Source organism: Leishmania panamensis (assembly GCF_000755165.1).
Source record: "Leishmania panamensis strain MHOM/PA/94/PSC-1 chromosome 25 sequence".
Classification (NCBI taxonomy): domain Eukaryota; phylum Euglenozoa; class Kinetoplastea; order Trypanosomatida; family Trypanosomatidae; genus Leishmania; species Leishmania panamensis.
This window is the reverse complement of record NC_025871.1, coordinates 1-19,104: the sequence shown is the minus strand read 5'-3', so window position 1 is coordinate 19,104 and position 19,104 is coordinate 1. Positions and strand designations below refer to the sequence as shown.

Genomic DNA, 19,104 nt, shown 5'->3' with positions numbered 1-19,104 from the left:
GCCCTCACTCGGTGACGTGCCTGTATCACGTGAACGCTGGGTATCGTCGACATGCGGCGAGGTGTCCCAGTTGCTCGACAGAGCCGCCGAAGGTGTGGAGGTTCTCGGCAAGCCACAAGAACGAAGGATTTTTTTGAGGGGAGAGGGGAGCGGCAAGCGGCAGCGATGGAGCAGGTGCCAGCGCTTCTCCCAGCAGCTGACACACCTTCACCGATTGCACGGCCTGCTCAGACAGCTGCATTCTTCCTGGCCTCTTTTGACCCTTTTGTCTTTAGCTACTGCACGTTCGATTTCCCGACGATTCTGCACCATGTAGCAGAACTGCACGAGTATGAGCTGTTGGATCGCCCAGAATCGCTGTTGATCTCTCCGAAGAGCTTGTTTCTACAGTCGAGTGTGCGTTTCCGATTCGGCTATGAGAGGCAGCAGCGCTTGGCGTTGGTGCTTCAGAGCCTCCTTCATGAGCACGATGAGTCGGATCGTTCCCCGGTGTCCTGCGCTCATGCGCTTGGCGTGGCGTGCCCGCTTCTCGTTCCCTTCTTACGTGGTGTTTGCCTCTCCGTGGAGACGCAGCACCCGTTTGCTCCACAGGCAGCCTACGTGCTCGAGGAGTTGCTTGCCAGCGGCTTCGTCTCCCCGGCACTCTACCTCGACGGCGACTACGGAGACCGCCGCAACACTCTCGCGCAGCTTCTGCAGCTCGTCGCCAGGGAGTTTGGAAGTAGGAGTGCTCTCGTTACTGGACTGCTTCTTGGCAAAGAACAAGCCACGCCGCAAGATGCTGTAGCCGTGGGCCGCCTCGTGAATCACACACTTGCGACAGCGGACCGTCGTCGTCTCGACTGGTCATTGAAGGCTCGAGGAGCAATGCGGCAAAAACTCACGCCGAAGCATGGGTGGACGCTTGGTCCTCCACTTCCTTCTTCAGGGCAAAGAAAAAAATAGTATCGGAGAATGCAAGCGCCGAACAGAGTGACAACGAAGAGTGCATCATGTACATTCGTGCGTGCGCCTGCTTACCAGTTAATCCCTTGTCACGCGGTGGCCACGCCGTTTTCCTCTCTCTTACTTTCTGCTTTGTAACTGCTCCTTGTCTCTCTCACTCCTTCTCTCTTCAATATGTGGACGCATATGTGTGTGCTTTCGAGCATGTTGTTTTTTCCCTTGCGTCCGGCTTTCTGTTCTACCTTGGTGAGCAACTCAGAAGATCTGCCGCCATGGTGCGAGCGACCCTCTGCTTCGAAACACAAGCGGACACTTCGGAGGAAAATGGCGTGTCTCCGCTACTGACCTGCGCGTCTAGCGCCTCGCCTTCTTTCCTGCCGCACCATTGTGCGACGGAGGCCGAGTAGCGCAACAGAAGTTGTGCATGTTTTGCGAATGAGTGCGTATGCTTCACCCTTGATGATTCCGCCCCTTCTCTCTACTGACGACTCGACAGCGAAGCCTGGAAGGATAGACGTTTGGTTTCCAAGTGTATGCAAGCTTGCTGATCGGCTATGTCTGGAGAGCTGTGCCCTCCTTGTGCAGGTCTCTCTGCACCCCTCCCTCAGCCTTACTTTGTCCTCGTCTACGTCTACTTGAATGCGCTGCACACAATTTCGATGATTTGCAGGAACTGCGCATTGACCGTGCCTTTCCGAAGTATCGTTCGGTTTATATATTTTTTTATCTTTTGCGCTGGCCCTCCTCGAGTCAGTGGAACGGTTGACTGAGCACAACATGGAGGAGCAGGCGGCAAGAAAGCTGCAGCTCATCGCAAAGGCGTTTGCGTCAAGCTCAATACGCTACAACGTAACCGTTGCCCCGCATCCAACGGAGCCCGATACATTCAAGGTGCTCTTCTCTCTGCCCACAGCAGAGGCACCGGAGTCGCCCACGTTTGTTGTACTCACCATTGCAGAGGGTGCTCACGGAGAGGGCGAGCGCAGTTTCACTGGCTTTCTTGAGCACCAAAAGTGGCCCTTGAAGATTCTCATTGAGGACAATGGTCGGCTGAAGGACTTTCCAGAGCGATGCATCGACATTGCATGGGAGCACAAGCAGTATGTTAGTCGTGCTCCTTTGTGGCAACAGTGAGTTACCTCATCTCACCGGAACTCCTGGCCGGAAACGCGGTCGGCTACGGGCAGACCTCTCACCATGGCCACTACCTCCTTTATCGAGTGCAGAAAGAGCCTCCCCACGATGTACATAGGGCAGTTGACGCTGACCGTACCCTGGACTGACTGTCTTTTGGTGGGCCTGCTACTGCGTTGCACTCTTTGCTCAGAGGCACTTGTCTCTGCCGTACAGCGAGCACGAAGAAATCAAACTGAATCTCGGAAAGAGGCTCATTGGGCAGCGCTGAGCGGAAGAGGAAAAGTCCACAGCAATGACTGTCTCACGGAACACTGTTGTCTCTCCTTGTGGTGATGCCCAGCGACGGATGTGCTGCCGTGAGAACTCAAAGGTACGCGTTCCTGTCGTTCTTTCCCTTTGCCACAATGTCACCTGTTGACCTTCTCTTGCCCCCGCCCGCTTCTTCACCTTCTCCCACTTCTTTCGCTTCCTTTTCGTTCCCCTGACGGCCATGTGAAATGGCGCATACCACAACTGCATGTTCTCAGTCTACGTGCTACATGTTTTCTTCCGCTCAGCACTTCCACTAAAAGGCTGCGCTTATTTCGATTCCTGATTGCGTATTTGACGACCTCCTGGAGCGTTTGTTTTTTTATTTTCTGCACGCCCCGCTCTCCCCCCAGCGTTCCTGCGTTGCGCTCCCCATACTCGTGACAGACTGTGCCAGACAGCAAAGAAAGAGAAAACACAGCAGTGTGAAGCTGAGAATCATGTCAGCGGTAGAAATCAATGAAGCGGAGACTGCGCCGATGAATGAGAACGACCAATTCTTCAAGGACCTTACATGGACACAACGAATTCAAGGTTTTTGTGTTCTCTTGTCGCTAGCGCTCTTTTCGACGCTGATGAGCTGGTTTGCTCTGGGTATGGGGGCCTACTGGAAATACAGTGCGCTATCGACCCTTGGTACCTTTCTCTCCATGCTAAGCACCATCGTGCTCATGGGCCCCTCAGCCCAGCTTGCGTACATGTTCGACGAGTACCGCTTTAATGCCACGCTGCTGTACATTGGCTCTATGTTTCTCGCCTTCTTTGTAGCTATCATCTTCAGGTCCGTCTTGCTATGTCTTCTGTGTGGTCTTCTGCAGTACGCCGCCCTGGTGTGGTACTCCCTCTCTTACGTCCCCTACGGCCGCGAGACACTTGTCGGTATCGTACTGCGCCGCTGAGGTGCTAGGCGGCACTATGACAGAGGGTGAGAGGGAACTGCGCTGTGCGCTCTGCAACACATCACCGTGCCTGTGTCCTCTAAATTTAGTGAAACAGCTCGCTTGTTTTGTGCTTCATGAAGCGACCGGACACCGGGTTTGTTTTGTCATGTACGAACCACGAAGACACTGCTGCTGTGTGGCGCTAGACCTACTGACTCCCTCTACGCGACCCATTGCAGGGCTGGGCCCCGCCTGCTCTCTCTGACGCCACTTCCTTGTCAGTGCTCTGGAGGCTCTATTGGCCGCCTCGTGCAAGCCAGATGTTGTGATGCTGGTGGGGATTCAATGTCGCAACGAACTCGAGGTTAACGTCCACAGTGACCATCTCGCGGGATACGCAGCTTCGCCTTTGTGGTGAGTCGTCGCGACCGCTCCCTCTTTGCCTGCGTCCGCCTCTCCTGCAGCGCTGCACTCTCTTCTAATCTACACGTCTCCTTTTGTCTAGTGTTTTGCGCCTGCGCCTTGAAGGTCGTAGAAAAGAGTAAAAATTGTGTTATCAGGCGATTTCTGGGGAGGGGCTCACTCCCTGGAGCCCGGCATATTTCATGGAGCTTGCTTCTAGCTTTTCTCTGTTGCACGCCAAGCTGTCAAAGCTTGGCTTTCGTGACTGGACCTCGGTGAGCGAGGGCGATGTCATGACCGGCAATCCTCACACTTACGCGCTCTTCCTGCGCTTTTTGTACCACCGCTTTCCCGCCGCCACCGCAGCACTGATTTGCAAGCACGAGTGGTTCATCCTGGAGCACAGCGACGTAAACATTGGTGCCGCAACGGTGCGTCTGCTCGCCGTGGAGGCGGGTGAGACGCACGGCATATCGGGCGCCCAATTTAGTCGCTGCAAGTACGCCTCGGCCAAGGTGGCCATGTGTCATTCACTTCTGCGTCTCCTTCGCTCCCTTACGCCCCAGTCCTTGCCAACCAGGAACCTAGCACGCGTTCCTGTAGTCTCTCGGACCCCGAAGGTGCTGTGTAAGCCAGCCACAGTTTTGCCAGCATCCTCCGTCGCGGCAGACATGATAGACCAGCGAAGACACGAACTGAACTCCCTGCGGCGCTCCTAGGTGCAGTCCCCCTGTCGTACTCTGGAGCTCTTGATCGCCCGCAGAGGGTGCCCTAGAAGAGTTGTACACGCTTTTGTTTTGCTTCTCTCTCTCTGTGTGTGTGTGTGTGTGTGTGTGTGACGGTCCGCTGTGCGCGCAAGTGCGTGTGTGCGACCTCTTCTCATAGTCCTCTCTTGCGTTAGATGTTTTCTGCTCTTGACTTCATAGCTCTGTAGAACGTCTCTGTGAGCCCGTGTAGGCATATGTGCGTGCTTGAGGGGCTAGGCCATGCGTAACGCTTTCCTGGTCTGCTGTGCAGGCGCCTGTGCGTCTCTCCACCTCGCTCTGGGCCCTTCTCTCCGTTTGTTCTTCGCCCCATGGAGGGAGTGTGGTAGCGTCTGGTGAGTAGGATGTGTGAGAATTGCCTCTCCCTGGCAGGGTGCTTCTTTATTCCCATGCGTGAATGGTGGGGTTCACGCTTTCGAAATCCTTCGCAGCGTCCCTCTCCCTTGTCGGCACTAGCATTGCGTTGTTAATCCAGAGAACCTATCTGCCCATCCTGATCGCCCCTGGCTCCCTTCTCACTCCTCTTCCCTTTCTCTGTGTGTCTTGGGCAGTTCACCTCGAGTTCTCTCCTCTCCACCCAACATACACGTTTCCCTACGGCCCTTCTCACCCATGTGCTGCCTCGCTGAGGCCTCCTTTCTCTCTTTCCACGTGACCTCAAGGGCCAACAGCGGCTCCCTGAATACGAAAAGCACACTCAAAACCGACACCGCAAGCTGCGCGGCAAATGCAAACGGTGGGACAACAGGCCGTCAGCCGCGCCGAGGCAGTCGTGGCTGCCGCGGCTCTACCGTTGCGGTCGAAACCGCATCGCAGCACCACAGAGCAGCGAGAGGCGTTTCTGGAGCAGTTGTACAGCAACTATGCAGAGCTGCAGGGTCAGCGTGATGAGATCGACAGTCGCAAGCGGCAGATGGACTTTGAGGTGTACGAAAGCAACCACCACGATATACACGATCTTCTCTTCGCCAACCTCGATGCTGCTCACGGCGCCCTGGGCGACTGGGATACCTGGGAGAAGGTCGAAGCGGCTGTGAAGCGCTACGCCTACGGCAAACCACGACACACTGCACAGGAGAAAAACGAGATGTGTGCAATGCAGAGCCACATTGAAAAGCTGAGGGAGGTGCTGCAGGCAAAATCGGCAACAGTGCAGTGTCTTACGGGGAACTTGGACTCGGTACAGAAGGAGCTCGCTGGTGTGTTGAGGCTGTTGCACCTGCAAGAGAACGAGATTCGCAAGCTGAAGAGTCAGAATAGTACCACAAAGCTGCAGCTGCGCAGCGTCGAGCGAGAGTGTGCAGTGCTCCGCGGCTTCCGCTCCGAGAATGAGCTATCGGCGCTGAAGGAAGACCTGCGCTTTCTCATTGAAGCGAACAAGACGCTGGAGCAGGAGAATGCTCAGCTGCGGCGGCACTTAAATGCTCGAGATAGCGGTGGTGCGGCTGCTGGCACGCACGACGCATCCCTCGACGTCCAGGCGGCTACTCCTTCGCTGCTTCATGACGAAGCTCACGAGCCACCTACATCCGGTGTGATGGACGACGACCTCAACCGGTGCATGGAAGAGGACGACTACCGGCGCAAGCTGATGCATCAGATCATTCCCATTTCGGGGGCTATTGTCGAGGGAAAGTGCGAAGTTGAGCAATGGAAGCGACGTTTGGAGGCAGAGGTAAGCTCTGCATTGGCAATGCTCGACCGAGACGCGCTGCTGTGTGAATCCATTGTTCGGGCGCCTCTTGACTGTAGCGCGACATGGGAGTCACCACCAATGAAGAATGTTTTCACGTCCTACGCAACGTACCAAAGCACCACCGAAAACAATCCATGGCTGAAAAGCATGTGCGTTGTTTCGGCACCGCCACTGGCGACCACTACTTCCGCCTTGGCCACATCCCATCTGTGCACGTCGACTGACGCGCAGGCGGACGCTAGAGAGGTGGAGCTAGGGCGAGCGACACCGCCGTTGTTGCCGGCTGCTACACAGGAGCCGGTGCAGCACGAGGGCCACCAGCAGAACCAGGGGAGGGACCGCAAGCCGCGCTCGTTAAGTCATGCGCCGCGTCGCAAAAAGACGGCAACCACCACCGTTGTGGCTGTTGCCGCACACAATGCAGCAGCGCCGCTGAAAAAGATCGGCACCGTGAGTGGACCGGGCGGCCGCCGTGCCTCTCTAACCACCGCCGCGGCAGCACCTTCCACCTCCGCAGCGCTAGTGAAGCTCAAAAGCGCTGTGCTTCAATGCGCTGAGCTCTCCCGTGCGAATGCATTGCGACGCGAGCTGCTACACGCAGCATGGTTTCGACAGCACTTGCACGAAGAGCGCGAGCGTGTCGCCTCGCTTGGGGCCGTCCAGCCCCAGTCCTGTGGCCAGGGTGCAGCACTGACTATCCATGAGGACACCGCTCACCCTGAGGAGGCGAAAAGGGCGACCCGTACAAGCGCAAGCAACGTTCTCACTAGGGCGCTGGCCAACGCCAACAAGGCAGAGGGTGAGGTCTTGCCCCTCCGCGCATTGGGGAGTCCCATCTCCGCTCCAGAGCGGTTGCGCCACCTCGTGGAGGAGAGTCGTCCCTCGACTGGCGAGATCCAGGAAGATGGTGGTGCGCTAGAGCGCGGACGTATGGATGACGCGTACGACTACAACAGCGGTGATGATGTTTCCCAATCGGCCCGCCGTGCGTGGAGTTCACTGTCACTTGCACTCGATGCGCAAACGGCACCAACGGAGCGAAAGACACCTGCGCCTGTCATAGCTCTTGGAGATGAAAGTAGCGCTATGAATGACGTGGCAACGGAGCGGGGCATGCTGCCGTCATTCAAGGCTGCCGTGCATGAGCCTCTGTTGCTCCTCGCGCATGGGAGTGGTCAGACTTCTGGTGGTGCCGTGTTTGCTGCCGAGTGCGCTGCGCCTGATAAGACGGAAGCACGACTCAGTGGCAGGTATGTGAGGAGCCTTGCCGTACAGGCGGAGTGGCTCCGTCAACAGGTGCAGCAGCTAGGTCTCGACGCCGCATCTTTTGGAAACGAGGTGCAGGAGGCGCTTCATCTGTTGAGCAAGCTGCTTGTGCAGCAGCAGCTGCACGTTCAGCACGTGACTGAGGAGGAGATGGAGCGGGCGGTGAGAGCTACAGCGCAGGAGACGCTGGAGGAGGCCGCCGTTGTCCGTGCGACACACCTGCTGGAGGAGCAATTTAACGCGCAGGTTTCACAAGACTTCTATGGCGCTGCCGCTGCTTCCCTTCCTGACACGGCAACGGACGAGGAGTGGGTTGCTCACAACTTGCGCTTGGCGTCTCTGGCGATGGTTCGAGAGACGCTGCAGCCGTACGTGAGGTGCACCGACGGTGGTGGAGAGTACGACGCTGGTGCCTCCTCTCAAGCCTTTGGATCGGCACCGGCTCGAGAGCCGTGGCTGCTGGAGTCGCCAGAGGAGAGCGCTGGTTGTGCACATCAATTTTTCGCCGACGACGTTGTCCAGCTCCCCAAGCCGCTGCCAAAAAGCACCCTTGGCACAGTTGTGCACTCGTCCGCAGCTGACGCAAGCGACCGCAACGATCAACGTGTTGTTGTCGAGGTGCCGCGAGAAGCAGAAGATGTTGACACGTTGCGCGTGTGTGGGAAGAGCCTGCGGAACGGGCAGCGCACGCTGGGTCACGTGCAGCGGCCGGTGCGCGTGCCTTGGTACTGGAGGGCTCGCGACCCTCTCACGGTGCCCTCGCCGCGTATGGCTCATCACGGGGCTTCCCTGGAGCCTCAAATGCCGGTGAGAGGTCGCAGCGCTGCGTTGTTTTCGATGCCGATGCCGTGGCTATGGCGCGCGTCTCCCGCGGACGTTGATTCTATTCGGCCGACCGTGTTGCGGTACGACCTCGGCCCTGCCACACGACAGGCTCAAGAGCGCGTGAATACGCAGGTGAAGCAGGCAACGGCGTATATCTGCGGCAGCCGGTTTGATGACTTTGTACGTGAGTACGTCGTGCCGATCATCTCGATGGCCAACCGGGTGACCAACGGGGCTGATGTGGACGAGGCCCTACGTGCTGCGGTACGGCAGCTACGTGCAGAGGCGAGTGAGCGGTGCAAGCGCGGCGTGTGTTTGCTCTTTCGCCGCGTCGCTAGTACTATTCGCACCCGAGGGCTTCTCCGTGGCCGCGTTTTCCACGGCGAGGCCTTTGTGTCGTATGTTGGTGTGCTCTACAACATGTGGCGCCACAGGCTGGAGCAGGAGAGGCGGCAGATGCGCGTTGAGCAGCGCGAGATGTACGCATCTGTTGTGTCTCTCATGAAACTTCATGCGCCTGCTGCTGGCGCGGCCGCGAAAACACCAGCGGCAGCGGGCAAGAGTAGGGCACGTAGACCAGGCAGCGGAGTCACCGGCGACGGTCACCGTTTTCCACCGTATGAAGTGCAGCACTCCAGTTACCACTTCGACAAGGTGAGGTTTGACGACAAGTAATATGTATAGCATCTCTCATCGGAGCAGAAAAGAAGAGACGGGTGCCGCGATGGCGCCCCCTTTTTTTGCTTCGTTTTTGTGCCTTTTCCCTTTCTGGTTGCGCCCATCATCGCTTTCCCTACAACTCCATCTTGCTGAGTGGGAAATGTTTTCACGGTCGTCTCTCACCCTCTCCCTCTTTGCGTGTGCGAGGCTGACGCACCGAGAGAAGAGCGACAATACGAGCTGAAGGAGGAGGACACGATGCCGACATCTCTTTTTCGGGCAAAGGAGAAGACACCCAACACAGACAAGAGTGCGAGCGGAGTGTCAAATGCCGAGGATGGGAAGAAGCGCTGCAATTAGCGATGGTCTTCATTCCGCAGTGTGCTGGATGGGCGACTATTCCCGTTGGGCAGGCAGTGTCCCACACATTGCTCTTTGTTGCTTCCTTGCCACTCTCCTTCTTTCTCTCTTCTGGCATCTCGAAGAACAAGTTTGTTCTGCGCTGGTAGCTGTTGTGCGGTGGCGGTGAGCGCGACCACGGGGAGGCCCGTAATCACTGCTTCACGCCCATCCCTATTCCTAGGCGTCTTCTGGCTACACCCACATACCCCCGCCCACACACACTCTTTTCGGCGCATCCCCGCGTAGGTGTGCTTTGCTTTGTGCGACGCGCCCTTCTAGTGGCTGACAAGGTCGACGGCTCGCCTCTGCGGTGCCTTGTATCGCGAAGTCTCCTATGCAAGAGGCCAGAAGTGACGAGGTGTGCCATAGGACCCAGCCGGAGGCACGTGTGCTGCCAGATCCTCTCTCTATTCTGCTCGTTGGCGAGGGAAATTTGAGTTTCACGTATGCGCTTGTCAAGCGACTTTCCAGCAGCGCGGCTGTCCGGCGTGCGACGCGCAGCGATCTCACAGATGGCGTGCGGCGACGCGACACTGTAGTGGAGGTGACTGCGACCACCTTCGACTCTGCAGCGGACCTTCCGCGCAAGTACCCCGAGGCAGGGCGGTATCTGACGTACTTTGCGGCGAAGCAGCGCGTGCGTGTCCGCTATTTTGGCGGTGTGAACGCGACGTCGCTGTCATCTGTTACTGCCGCGCTGCGAGATTCCCCCTCCCACCTTCTTATCTTCAATAATCCCCACATTGGATTCGAGGATCTGTACCGCCAGCGTTCCCTCCTCTCGCACTTCTTCCGCAGCGCACGCGACCTGCACATCGAAGTCCCCACAGTGGACTACCCTCAGGAGGTTGTGGTGACCCTCTGCGACGACCAGGCGCAGCGGTGGGACTTGCTGGGGTGCGCGGCGCGGAGCGGCTACCTCTGCGTCGCGGCGGTACCCCTGCGCTCCGTTGACTTTCCCGAATACACGAACCGCCGTCATCAGAGCGCCGCTGCTTTCCCGTTTCGCATCATGGTGCAGTACTACTTTGTTGCCCCCCAGGTTGCGCTGCATGAGGAGCTATGCGGCCTCTCCGCGGAACTGATGCTGTGGGAGCAAGAGCGCCGCTCACGCGCCGAGGATGGGTTGCCGTGTAGGTACACCTGCGTGGAGTGGTTGCGTGTGGCAAAGCGGTGCTTCGGCCTTTGTTCCGAAGCTCGTGCTGGGGAAGCTCAACTCAGCGACGCGGCCGCCAGCAGTGCGTGCGTCTCGAGCAGTGGCGCCTTCTCGGTCAACATAACCGGATGTTCAGCAGAGCAGCCTCTGCCGCTGCTCCACCCGACGCTCGTGGACCGCGTGGTGGGTGCTACAGTGATGGCTCCTGGCTTTGCCCAGCCGTCGGTGAGCCAGGCAGGGGCGTTCATGCCGTACCTGCCCCGCTCTACGTGGGTCAGTCTTTACCGCGCGCAGCGCTTGGCGGAGAGGCAGCCACGCTCTCCGTCTGCTATTCCGGCACCAAGAAACGTTCCTCCGCTGCCGCCACACCTTGATGCGTTGAGCCTCGGTCGCGAACTCACCTCGCGAGAGAGCAAGAAGCTCGACCGCTACCTCTGTGGTTACGGCCCTGCGATGAAGGCAAGCGCTGATCAGCGCCGGCAAGCGGCGACGGAGACGCCCTGTTCATGGGGCTGTGACAAATGCCGGCCCCCTCGCATTTTTGAGACGGAAGACGATCTGCGTCAGCACCATGCCGCGAAGCACTTGCTTGCCACTCAGCTGGCGCCGACGCTGTACGCACGTGTGCAGGAACAGATTGAGACCCCCATGCAGCGATTGGAGGATGCTCTGAATGACATGCACTTACGGCAGAGCGTCGACCAGGGGTACTGCGACGTGTGCGACTTGCAGTTTAAGAGCATCGATGCTTACGAGGAGCACCTCCGGTACTTAGCTCCTCTTCCGGTCGACGATGTGGCGAATTTGGTGTGCGATGTGTGTCAGCCAGCGAAGTGTTTTACCGATCGCCGCGCACTCGTGCAGCACCAGGCCACCAAGCACTCGTTGGTGGACTGACAGACTCGGAAAGGCGCAACTCCTGCAAAACTGTGACACCCATCGGTGTGAAATAGTCACCCCCCAACATACAATGGACGGCCTCTCGGGCACGCTCCTCCCAAATGTACATGGCTTCCGCACCTCCCGCACGAGGAGTGGAGGGTAACCGGTAGTCTCCCTGCTTTTCTCGTTGCACGGCGGTCTCGCAGTTCTTCCCTCTGCTTCGCTGTCCGTGGGGAGCGAGTCTATGTCTTACTCTGGCGAGGTGCTGCACTCTTGTCCCCTGCCCGCCCTCCCTCGCTTTTCGTCCTGCATCTGCATCCCAAGTGATCCACACGAGTTCTCCAGGTGGCGCCACCCGTGGGGCGACACCGTGCCATAAGATGACGTGTTATCGCAGCATGACGCTGAGCGACACGCTGCAGTTTAATTTTGTGAATTTGGACCAGCTAACGGAGACTTACAACACATCCTTCTATGGCGAGTATGTGACGCACTGGCCCGAGTACCAACGCATGTGCGTACACCCCACCACTGGCATTCCAATGGCCTACACGCTCGGCAAGGCGGAGGGACAGGGCGAGGATTATCACGGACACGTATCCGCTGTGTCTGTGGCGCCAACATTTCGGCGTGTTGCCCTCGGTGAGACACTCATGATTGAGCTGGCTCAGGTAAGCGAGCTTGTGCACAACGCCTACTTTGTCGACCTCTTCGTCCGAAAGACTAACCAGGTGGCGCAGGACATGTACCACCGGCTGGGGTATATCGTGTACCGACGGGTACTCAACTACTACCACAGTGATGGCCCTAAGGGCCCGTTCAAGAATGACGAGGACGCGCTGGACATGCGCCTCGCCCTCTCGCGTGACCAGGAGCGCCAAAGGAGTAGCGTCATTCCGCTAGATCGGCCCATCAAGCCGGACGAGCTGGAGTGGGCGTGAGTGCCCGGGTATCACGTATCGTGCAACAAGGCACTGCTGGTGTTGACACACACGAGCACATCCTCAACAGACTCGCTGACAGAAAGTCCGAACTAAGTGGCGTTTGGCCAAAGGACCCCCAAAACGATGCGATAATCATTCTCGTTCCGCTTTCGTCGCTGTAAGCAACGAGAGAGGAGCGACCCGGAGTGGCGCCGGGCCTCTGCTTCCGTGCGGACTTTATGCATGTATGTGTCTCGCCCCCCGGCCTTCCTTGACACGCGCGTGGAAGTGGCACATTTCGGATCTATCTTGAGCACCACCTCGATGCAGTAGGATAACATCCAGATGAGCACAGGGCATAGCACTCCGCATTTCATTGTTTCCGGTTGATGCACTCCATCGCTCCCCCTCTTCTCCCCCTCTCTCACAGTGACATCTGTCGTACGTGACCTCGTCTTAGTTGTGTTCGTCTCGTGCCACTCTCTTTCTCCGCAACAGGTGGACTGGGCGATCCTGAGCATTGACAGTGGCTGACGTTTCATGTTTTCCTGAGCCAAATCAACTGCAGCTGCGTGGAAACGTGGAACGCCTCACGCACAAATGGTGGCGAATCGCTGCACTGTCAACAGGCGGTGGATAAAGACCCGCGTGCGTGTGAACCTTTCCATTCTCCTCTTCCTAGTGTGTTATGTGGTGCCTATCATCCTTTTCTATAAGCGGACTCGCGCTGAAAGTTTCGTGGACGCCTCTCGTCAAGGTGAGACGTTTATTAGCGACAACGAGTTTTTCCAGTGCGTCGCGGCGCGGCTCTCTTACAGGGAAGATCACCCTATGCGAATCCCGTACGTCCTCCTACCGGTAACGATGGATTACCAAGACATCAAGCAACTCTTCTGCAACATTACGATCCCCATGACGTACATCATGTTTATCAACAATGGTGAATTTCGCCCCCTGCGCTCCCTCCTCGACCGCCTCGCCCAGGCCCTGAGCACCCATGTCGACAAGAATTTGTTCATCATACACCACCCGGAGAACACCGGGTACGCGTCCGCCGTGAACGAGGGCTTGCGGCACGCCCTCACTTTCTCAGTTGCCGAGGTGCCGTGGATCTTCGTCACGAACGCCGATGTACGGTTTGCGCCGGGTCTGATCACAGAATTTGTCTCGCAGACGAGGGAAAAGACATCCAACCAGACCGAACGTATTCGCCACCTCGACGAAGAGGTCGCTGCTGAATCCACGACCTTGAAGAACGTCCCAGACGCGCGCTTTGCTTTCCGCAGCTCCACCCTCCCAATCATCACGGCCTCTTCTTTGCCGTATCGTATTCGGACAATGCCGCCGGAGGAGATGAAGAAACAGTTTGCCGACACCTACGGCATATTTTACATGGACTGCAAGGAGTTTATGGCGACCTTTGCCTTGCCTCGCCTCACCATAGCAACCGTAGGGTTCTTTGACGAGAATTACTACCCCATCTACGGTGAAGATCACGACTACGTGTGGCGCATGGCTGCGCTGGGCTACAAACCGTATTTCTCAAAGCCGGGGGAATTTGTGCACTATGTAAACGCGAACGTTCAAGCCGGCGGTGCGGCCAGGCAACGCGGCGTCTTCAAAAATACCGCCTACATCACGCAGAGCCTCAAGTTTGGACGCATGAGCAAGCAGGTTTTTCGCCATCACTACCGCCACATCAAGTGGTTCCCTGATAGTAAAGTCCTTGGATCAAGTACCGGACGCACGCCCTTACCGTTTAGGGGAAGCATTCCGCTCGACATGTGGGTACTCGACACTGAGAGGCGGAGGTACATCTGGGAAATCGGCGAAAACCTCCGCTGCGCCCGCGAATACAAGCACTACAACGCGAGCCTCCTGCGCTTCTAAGGTTCACCAGCTCATAGGCCTAGCGGTGCTTGACGCGGGGCCACACACGCGCTCTTGGCGGGGACGGAGCGTGCATGACGTCTGTGCGGCACTGTACCCTGCCTCCGGTGGAGAACAGCGTAGTCGATGGCAATTTGACCGGTGCATTGCAGGTGCGCGTGAGATGTATTTCATGGAGTTCGATGGAAATCATTGCTTTTCGACCGGCAGAGCAGCCTACTGTAAGATTAACCACATCGGTGCCCACCCCGGCGCAAAGGACGGGGCCAGACGCCCGTGAGCATCTGTGGGGGATACATGGGATTTTTGTGCCTGGTATCATTTTTGTCGTTGTTAACAGCTCTTCTGTACTACTGCGCTACCATATCGTTGTTTCTATAGAATGACAACGACAGGCAGGTGTTTGAATGCATTCACACACACGAAGTTGTTGTAACGGATATATTACGGCAACGGATGCCTCTTCAAAGATGCGAATGTCCTGTCCCTGGATGCAAGAGTGGTTGTGCAGCGTATCGCCTTGTACCCCTCGGCAACTACTCTCGTGTCGATGACTGTTATGGGCATGTAGCGCGCACAAAAAAGATACAGTGGATGATGCTGCTCTCACAGCAGTTCGGCGGTTATCCTACGGGTGGTGCAGGCATTGCGCCCCTCTCAGAATTCTGTGCACATACACCCTTGTCTTGCACCATGGTAAGGAGCACGATGGCCTCTCCATACCGTTAAGGAGGGGCTGCTGCTAGACGTTCCCAACAAGGAAATCTCACTGCCATGGAGCTAAGTGCTCTACCGTTTTCCATTGTTCGCCTACTCGCTTTGGGAACGTTGCTTGATCCAAAGACGTATCAAGTTCGTCAATGTTGTGCGGCTTGCTGATCCCACAGTGGACACAAGCGCATGGCGTCGTGAGAATGAGACCCCCTTTCCCTTGTCTCTATTACGCTGACTGTGAGGGTAGTGTCTTACGGCTTCACCTCCTTCCGACAGTGGTGAGTAAGCCACAAAAAAATAGCATGCTCTGCAAATTCACCGGACGTACTGCTAATCTTCATGGCAGTTACAGGGAACCCAAAACGGTGTAAGACCGCCTATTGCAATGGATCTGGGCTCAAATGCTGGCGAGAATAGCCCGTTGCGTGTGCTTCTCATTTCTGCTGATGCTTAGACACCGATGACTAAGGCGCAACAGCTATGTTGGTTCACTTGCCGAATCAGCAGCGTCAGCGGCACAGATGCCCACTTAATGGATTACAGACGTGACTACCAGCCTCTAACTCCAGCCCTACGTCCTGCATTATCTGCACAGCAGCTGACAACCCCTTTAGCCTCCCACAACGCCCGTAGTGTACCCACGTATAGGAGGCAGGGGGGTGTTTTTCGTTGTCTAGTTAGTGATTTGCTCGTGATGCAATGAGAGACCCTGCAAGGCGCCAATTCTTTCTCGTTCTCGAGAAGTTTTCTAGTATCGTTCTTTTTTTTTTTGTTCTGTGAATTCCTTTTTTTTTCGGGCAATAGCAGCAGACATCTCAGTGCGCGCTCTCGAAGTGACTCAGAGTACTTCACCCTATGTGCCATACTCTAAGAGTACACTCCGAGGAATGCAGCAGACGGCAACGGACTCAATGTGGGGCGTGCGTCGTTGTTGAGGCGAAGGTCCTGCTAAGTTGAGTGAAACGCCGCATTGCTGTAGCGCGTGTGTACTGTTGGTTTGCAGCACTCGCCCCGCCTTGTCACACGTCGGGCGGAGTTCTCTTTTTCTAACTACTTTTCCGTGGCAGCGGAAGCATCTTGCATCCCCAGGAATCTTGTGCATTGTAAGGAAAAGGACCACTCCTTTTGGCAGGATCGCCAACGCCACCGTCTTGCTTGTGTTGCATTTACGTTGAGGTCAGGAAAGCGCATTTCATCTTGAAACCCGAAGCACCTTTCAGAACGCATCGCCCGCAACTACAATCAACTTTCATGTTGTCCGTGAGGTAATGTGTGTTGTTCCGCCCTGTGTGGCTCACTCTCTTCTCCATCACCGTTGTTGCCGCTTCTCTCCCAGCACGACAACGTAATCATGACCACGGAACCATCATCCTGCCTAACGTCTGTGCGGATGGTTCTGCGGCTGCTTGGCGACAACTTGTACAGTGAATTTTTACCTTCACCATTTTATTCGAGTGTGCCCTCTCTGCTACCTACCGCAATGCACCTCCGTTTTCCCTCATCTGTCCTCTGCTGTCCTCCTTAGCACTGAGCGCGCCCATCCTCTTTGCACCTCCGTAGTGATGCGCGTGAGATATCACTCCAGAGTTCATACTCCCGCTACACGCTACGACACGCCAAAACACGCACAGCAACATCGCTGAATAAATGACATTGTGCATTCTTAACAGATTGAACACGGCCTCCCCAAGAATCTCACTTGTTCTTCACCCAGTGTGCCATACACTGACGACACTCCCTTGCAGTGTGCGGGGGAAATCAACCAGATGTCCAGGGTACACTGGTTAGGGTTAGGGTGCGGGCATTTTCTACCTCTCCTTCCTATCGTTGCGACACCCTCTCCCACTGTACCGGGGAAATCCTCCCGAGGGCGAGTGCCAGGGTACACGGGTTAGGGTTAGGGTTAGGGTTAGGGTTCCATTGGCGGCGTGTAAAACCACAAAGGCAATCGAATGGCACTTGACCTTATAGGGGGGGGGGGGAGGTGGTTGGTGGGATGTGGTGTTGGATCTGGGAAATTTGACCGATAGCTGAATCGGTGTTCGTGTATCCGTGGAAAAGGAATCCTGAGTGAGCGCGTGTTTCTCGGAAACGCACTCCTCACTTCCACTCGTGATGTGGTCGAAAAATATGTATCTTACTAATCATGTGTATCTTATGGATTCTTACTTTACCTTTGTCCCTTTATCTCTTCTCCAAATGTATATAGTAATCACACTAAGTGGAGTTGATGCGGCCCGCGACGAAAAAACGACTACACAGCGTTAAACGATCCTCCCGACACATACTCGAGTCCCTGCGACACAAGCGCACACTTTCCCTTTCCTCCCACTCACCCACATCACAAATGTCCGACAAACAGGAACGCCTCACAGAGGCAGAGCTGGACAGGACACTAAAAGTTTACCTTGCGCACAAGGCAACCCGTTCCATGGCGGAAATTGCAAAGAAGCAATACATGGAGGGTAAAACGAACACAAGCGAGTTCCTGGAAATGACAGCGGCAATGGCGGACTCCTTGTGGGAAAAAGCCGGCGAAAAAGGAGCCCCATCAATAGACATCAAGAAAGAGATGATGGAGGCCCACAATATCTTCGCAGACAAGGAACTCCAAGAGGTGATGGACATGGAGGATAAGCGGAAAGAAACCCGGGCTAGACTTAAAGCGGCAAAGGACCCATTGGAGGGATATAAATCCAAGGTCGAATCGGCGATCCTGGCGCACCAGATGTCCCCAATGGCCGCGGCAACGGCGACAATTCTACTCGGTTTGTCCGGACCAGAGTCACAAGAATTGAGCGCCGATGAGAGAATTGCCGAATGGCTGTCCATTTTTGTCGATGAGACGTGCTCGTCGCGACTGCTTGCCTACAACGTGCAGGTCGCCGAATCCGTCGCAGGAGGGATGCGACAATGGCGTAAAGTGTTGACACGGTTGGACGCACCTCTCGTTCCGGAAACGGAACGACTTGCGCACCTTAACCGGATCACACTGGAGGCGGCACTGAACGAGAAACAGCGGATCGCAAAAGGGATCGAAGGAGGTGGCACGCACACAACACTCCCACGCGATATATTTCGGACACCGCCAAGAGACGGAAGCGATCTCCTGGAAGGCGGCGCGCCGTACGCACCCATCATCGGAGCAGATGGCTCGCAGGTCGCCGCCCTGGATATGAGCAGCTTCGGTGCCCTCACGGAAGAGTCCCAGTTAAGGATGCAGGATACCATTACGCATCTTATGAGGGAACAAAAACCGGCACCGCGAGTTTCGAATAATACTCAGGGACCCCGCAATTATCAGAACAGCGGGAGAGGTGTAGGATACCGGGGCAATTACCGAGGAATGGGCGGAGTTAATCGGCACGGTAACTACCGCGGAGGCGAAGCGCAGGAGGACTTTCCGTCCGATTCAAAAAAAACTAACGCCCGACGGGGCCACTGCCGACGTTTCAAAGGAACCCACACACCACCGAACGATTACATGCGGTGTTGCACGATCATTTGCAAAAGAAGTGTGGGGAGGTGACATGCGCGCAGGTAAGACATCGAATATGGAACTCGATGCCATTTACAACGCATACCTTCCAAAGAAACGGATCGTTCCGTCGGACACGATGGTGCACCTTGATTGGAAACGCGCGCAGCAGCTCGCGGCAAAGGTGCACCGTCACGGCGTGGTGTATTTCCCCATCTTCATTATGAAGTACTGGATCGCAGGGCTTTTGGAGAAAGGGACGCGGGACCCAGCAGAAATACAGCTGAGCATCCTCGACTCCGCACCTTCTCCCATAGTAGAAGATAAGCTGCGGAAGCACTTAAATATGGTCTGGCCAGCTTTGCGTTTGGTGAATAAATTTTCACCACGTCAGGAACGCTATAGCGACGACTGCGGTTTGTATATGTCTGCCGTATTTTTCGGCGCTCATCTGGACATACAAATCGACCATAGCCACGACATGGCAAAGTGCATGCGGCGCCTGCTGTACGCGGCGTCGAAACACCACCCGCCACGTGAATATTTCCTCGAAAAAATGAGGAAAATTCTGACGAACCACCCGGTGTCACGGAAGGATTTCTTTTACAACGAAATCGAGCACAAGCCGTGGTTGAAGAAAACCACGGTGAACCGTGAAGACACTTTCCATTTGGGTGGAGGCGAGAGGCGCGCAACGAAATCCACGAACCCGAAACGGGATTCCAGGCGCGCAAACCAGCCAAAAGCACGTGCCCCAAAGCCACCTCCTCGGCG

General features: G+C 56.2%; 9 protein-coding genes across 9 annotated transcripts, besides 3 other annotated features; all 9 read left to right on the top strand.

Annotated features, from left to right (window-relative positions):
• Window positions 1-51: 51 nt before the first annotated feature.
• Window positions 52-945, top strand: LPMP_250080 (hypothetical protein; the record flags this gene model as incomplete). The annotated part of the gene is made up of 1 exon (XM_010701278.1): window positions 52-945. One exon carries the CDS (start codon window positions 52-54, stop codon window positions 943-945), a length of 894 nt encoding a protein of 297 aa, XP_010699580.1.
• A 1,886-nt stretch (window positions 946-2,831) lies between these two features.
• On the top strand, window positions 2,832-3,290 carry LPMP_250070 (hypothetical protein; the record flags this gene model as incomplete). Its single annotated transcript, XM_010701277.1, has 1 exon — window positions 2,832-3,290. The coding sequence occupies one exon, from the start codon at window positions 2,832-2,834 to the stop codon at window positions 3,288-3,290; it is 459 nt and encodes a 152-aa protein (XP_010699579.1).
• A 587-nt stretch (window positions 3,291-3,877) lies between these two features.
• Window positions 3,878-4,393, top strand: LPMP_250060 (hypothetical protein; the record flags this gene model as incomplete). The annotated part of the gene is made up of 1 exon (XM_010701276.1): window positions 3,878-4,393. The coding sequence occupies one exon, from the start codon at window positions 3,878-3,880 to the stop codon at window positions 4,391-4,393; it is 516 nt and encodes a 171-aa protein (XP_010699578.1).
• A 772-nt stretch (window positions 4,394-5,165) lies between these two features.
• LPMP_250050 (hypothetical protein) lies at window positions 5,166-8,900 on the top strand (the record flags this gene model as incomplete). Its single annotated transcript, XM_010701275.1, has 1 exon — window positions 5,166-8,900. One exon carries the CDS (start codon window positions 5,166-5,168, stop codon window positions 8,898-8,900), a length of 3,735 nt encoding a protein of 1,244 aa, XP_010699577.1.
• A 721-nt stretch (window positions 8,901-9,621) lies between these two features.
• On the top strand, window positions 9,622-11,340 carry LPMP_250040 (hypothetical protein; the record flags this gene model as incomplete). Its single annotated transcript, XM_010701274.1, has 1 exon — window positions 9,622-11,340. One exon carries the CDS (start codon window positions 9,622-9,624, stop codon window positions 11,338-11,340), a length of 1,719 nt encoding a protein of 572 aa, XP_010699576.1.
• A 365-nt stretch (window positions 11,341-11,705) lies between these two features.
• Window positions 11,706-12,266, top strand: ARD1 (n-terminal acetyltransferase complex ard1-like protein; the record flags this gene model as incomplete). The annotated part of the gene is made up of 1 exon (XM_010701273.1): window positions 11,706-12,266. The coding sequence occupies one exon, from the start codon at window positions 11,706-11,708 to the stop codon at window positions 12,264-12,266; it is 561 nt and encodes a 186-aa protein (XP_010699575.1).
• A 582-nt stretch (window positions 12,267-12,848) lies between these two features.
• Window positions 12,849-14,138, top strand: LPG1 (beta galactofuranosyl transferase; the record flags this gene model as incomplete). The annotated part of the gene is made up of 1 exon (XM_010701272.1): window positions 12,849-14,138. The coding sequence occupies one exon, from the start codon at window positions 12,849-12,851 to the stop codon at window positions 14,136-14,138; it is 1,290 nt and encodes a 429-aa protein (XP_010699574.1).
• A 1,048-nt stretch (window positions 14,139-15,186) lies between these two features.
• Window positions 15,187-15,410: a repeat region.
• Window positions 15,411-15,783: 373 nt separating this feature from the next.
• Window positions 15,784-15,883: a repeat region.
• A 764-nt stretch (window positions 15,884-16,647) lies between these two features.
• Window positions 16,648-19,103: a repeat region.
• LPMP_250011 (TATE-associated hypothetical protein) lies at window positions 17,200-18,381 on the top strand (the record flags this gene model as incomplete). Its single annotated transcript, XM_010701271.1, has 1 exon — window positions 17,200-18,381. One exon carries the CDS (start codon window positions 17,200-17,202, stop codon window positions 18,379-18,381), a length of 1,182 nt encoding a protein of 393 aa, XP_010699573.1.
• Window positions 18,383-19,104, top strand: LPMP_250010 (TATE-associated hypothetical protein; the record flags this gene model as incomplete). The annotated part of the gene is made up of 1 exon (XM_010701270.1): window positions 18,383-19,104. A coding segment is annotated over one exon (722 nt), but the record flags the coding sequence as incomplete, so codon positions are not given.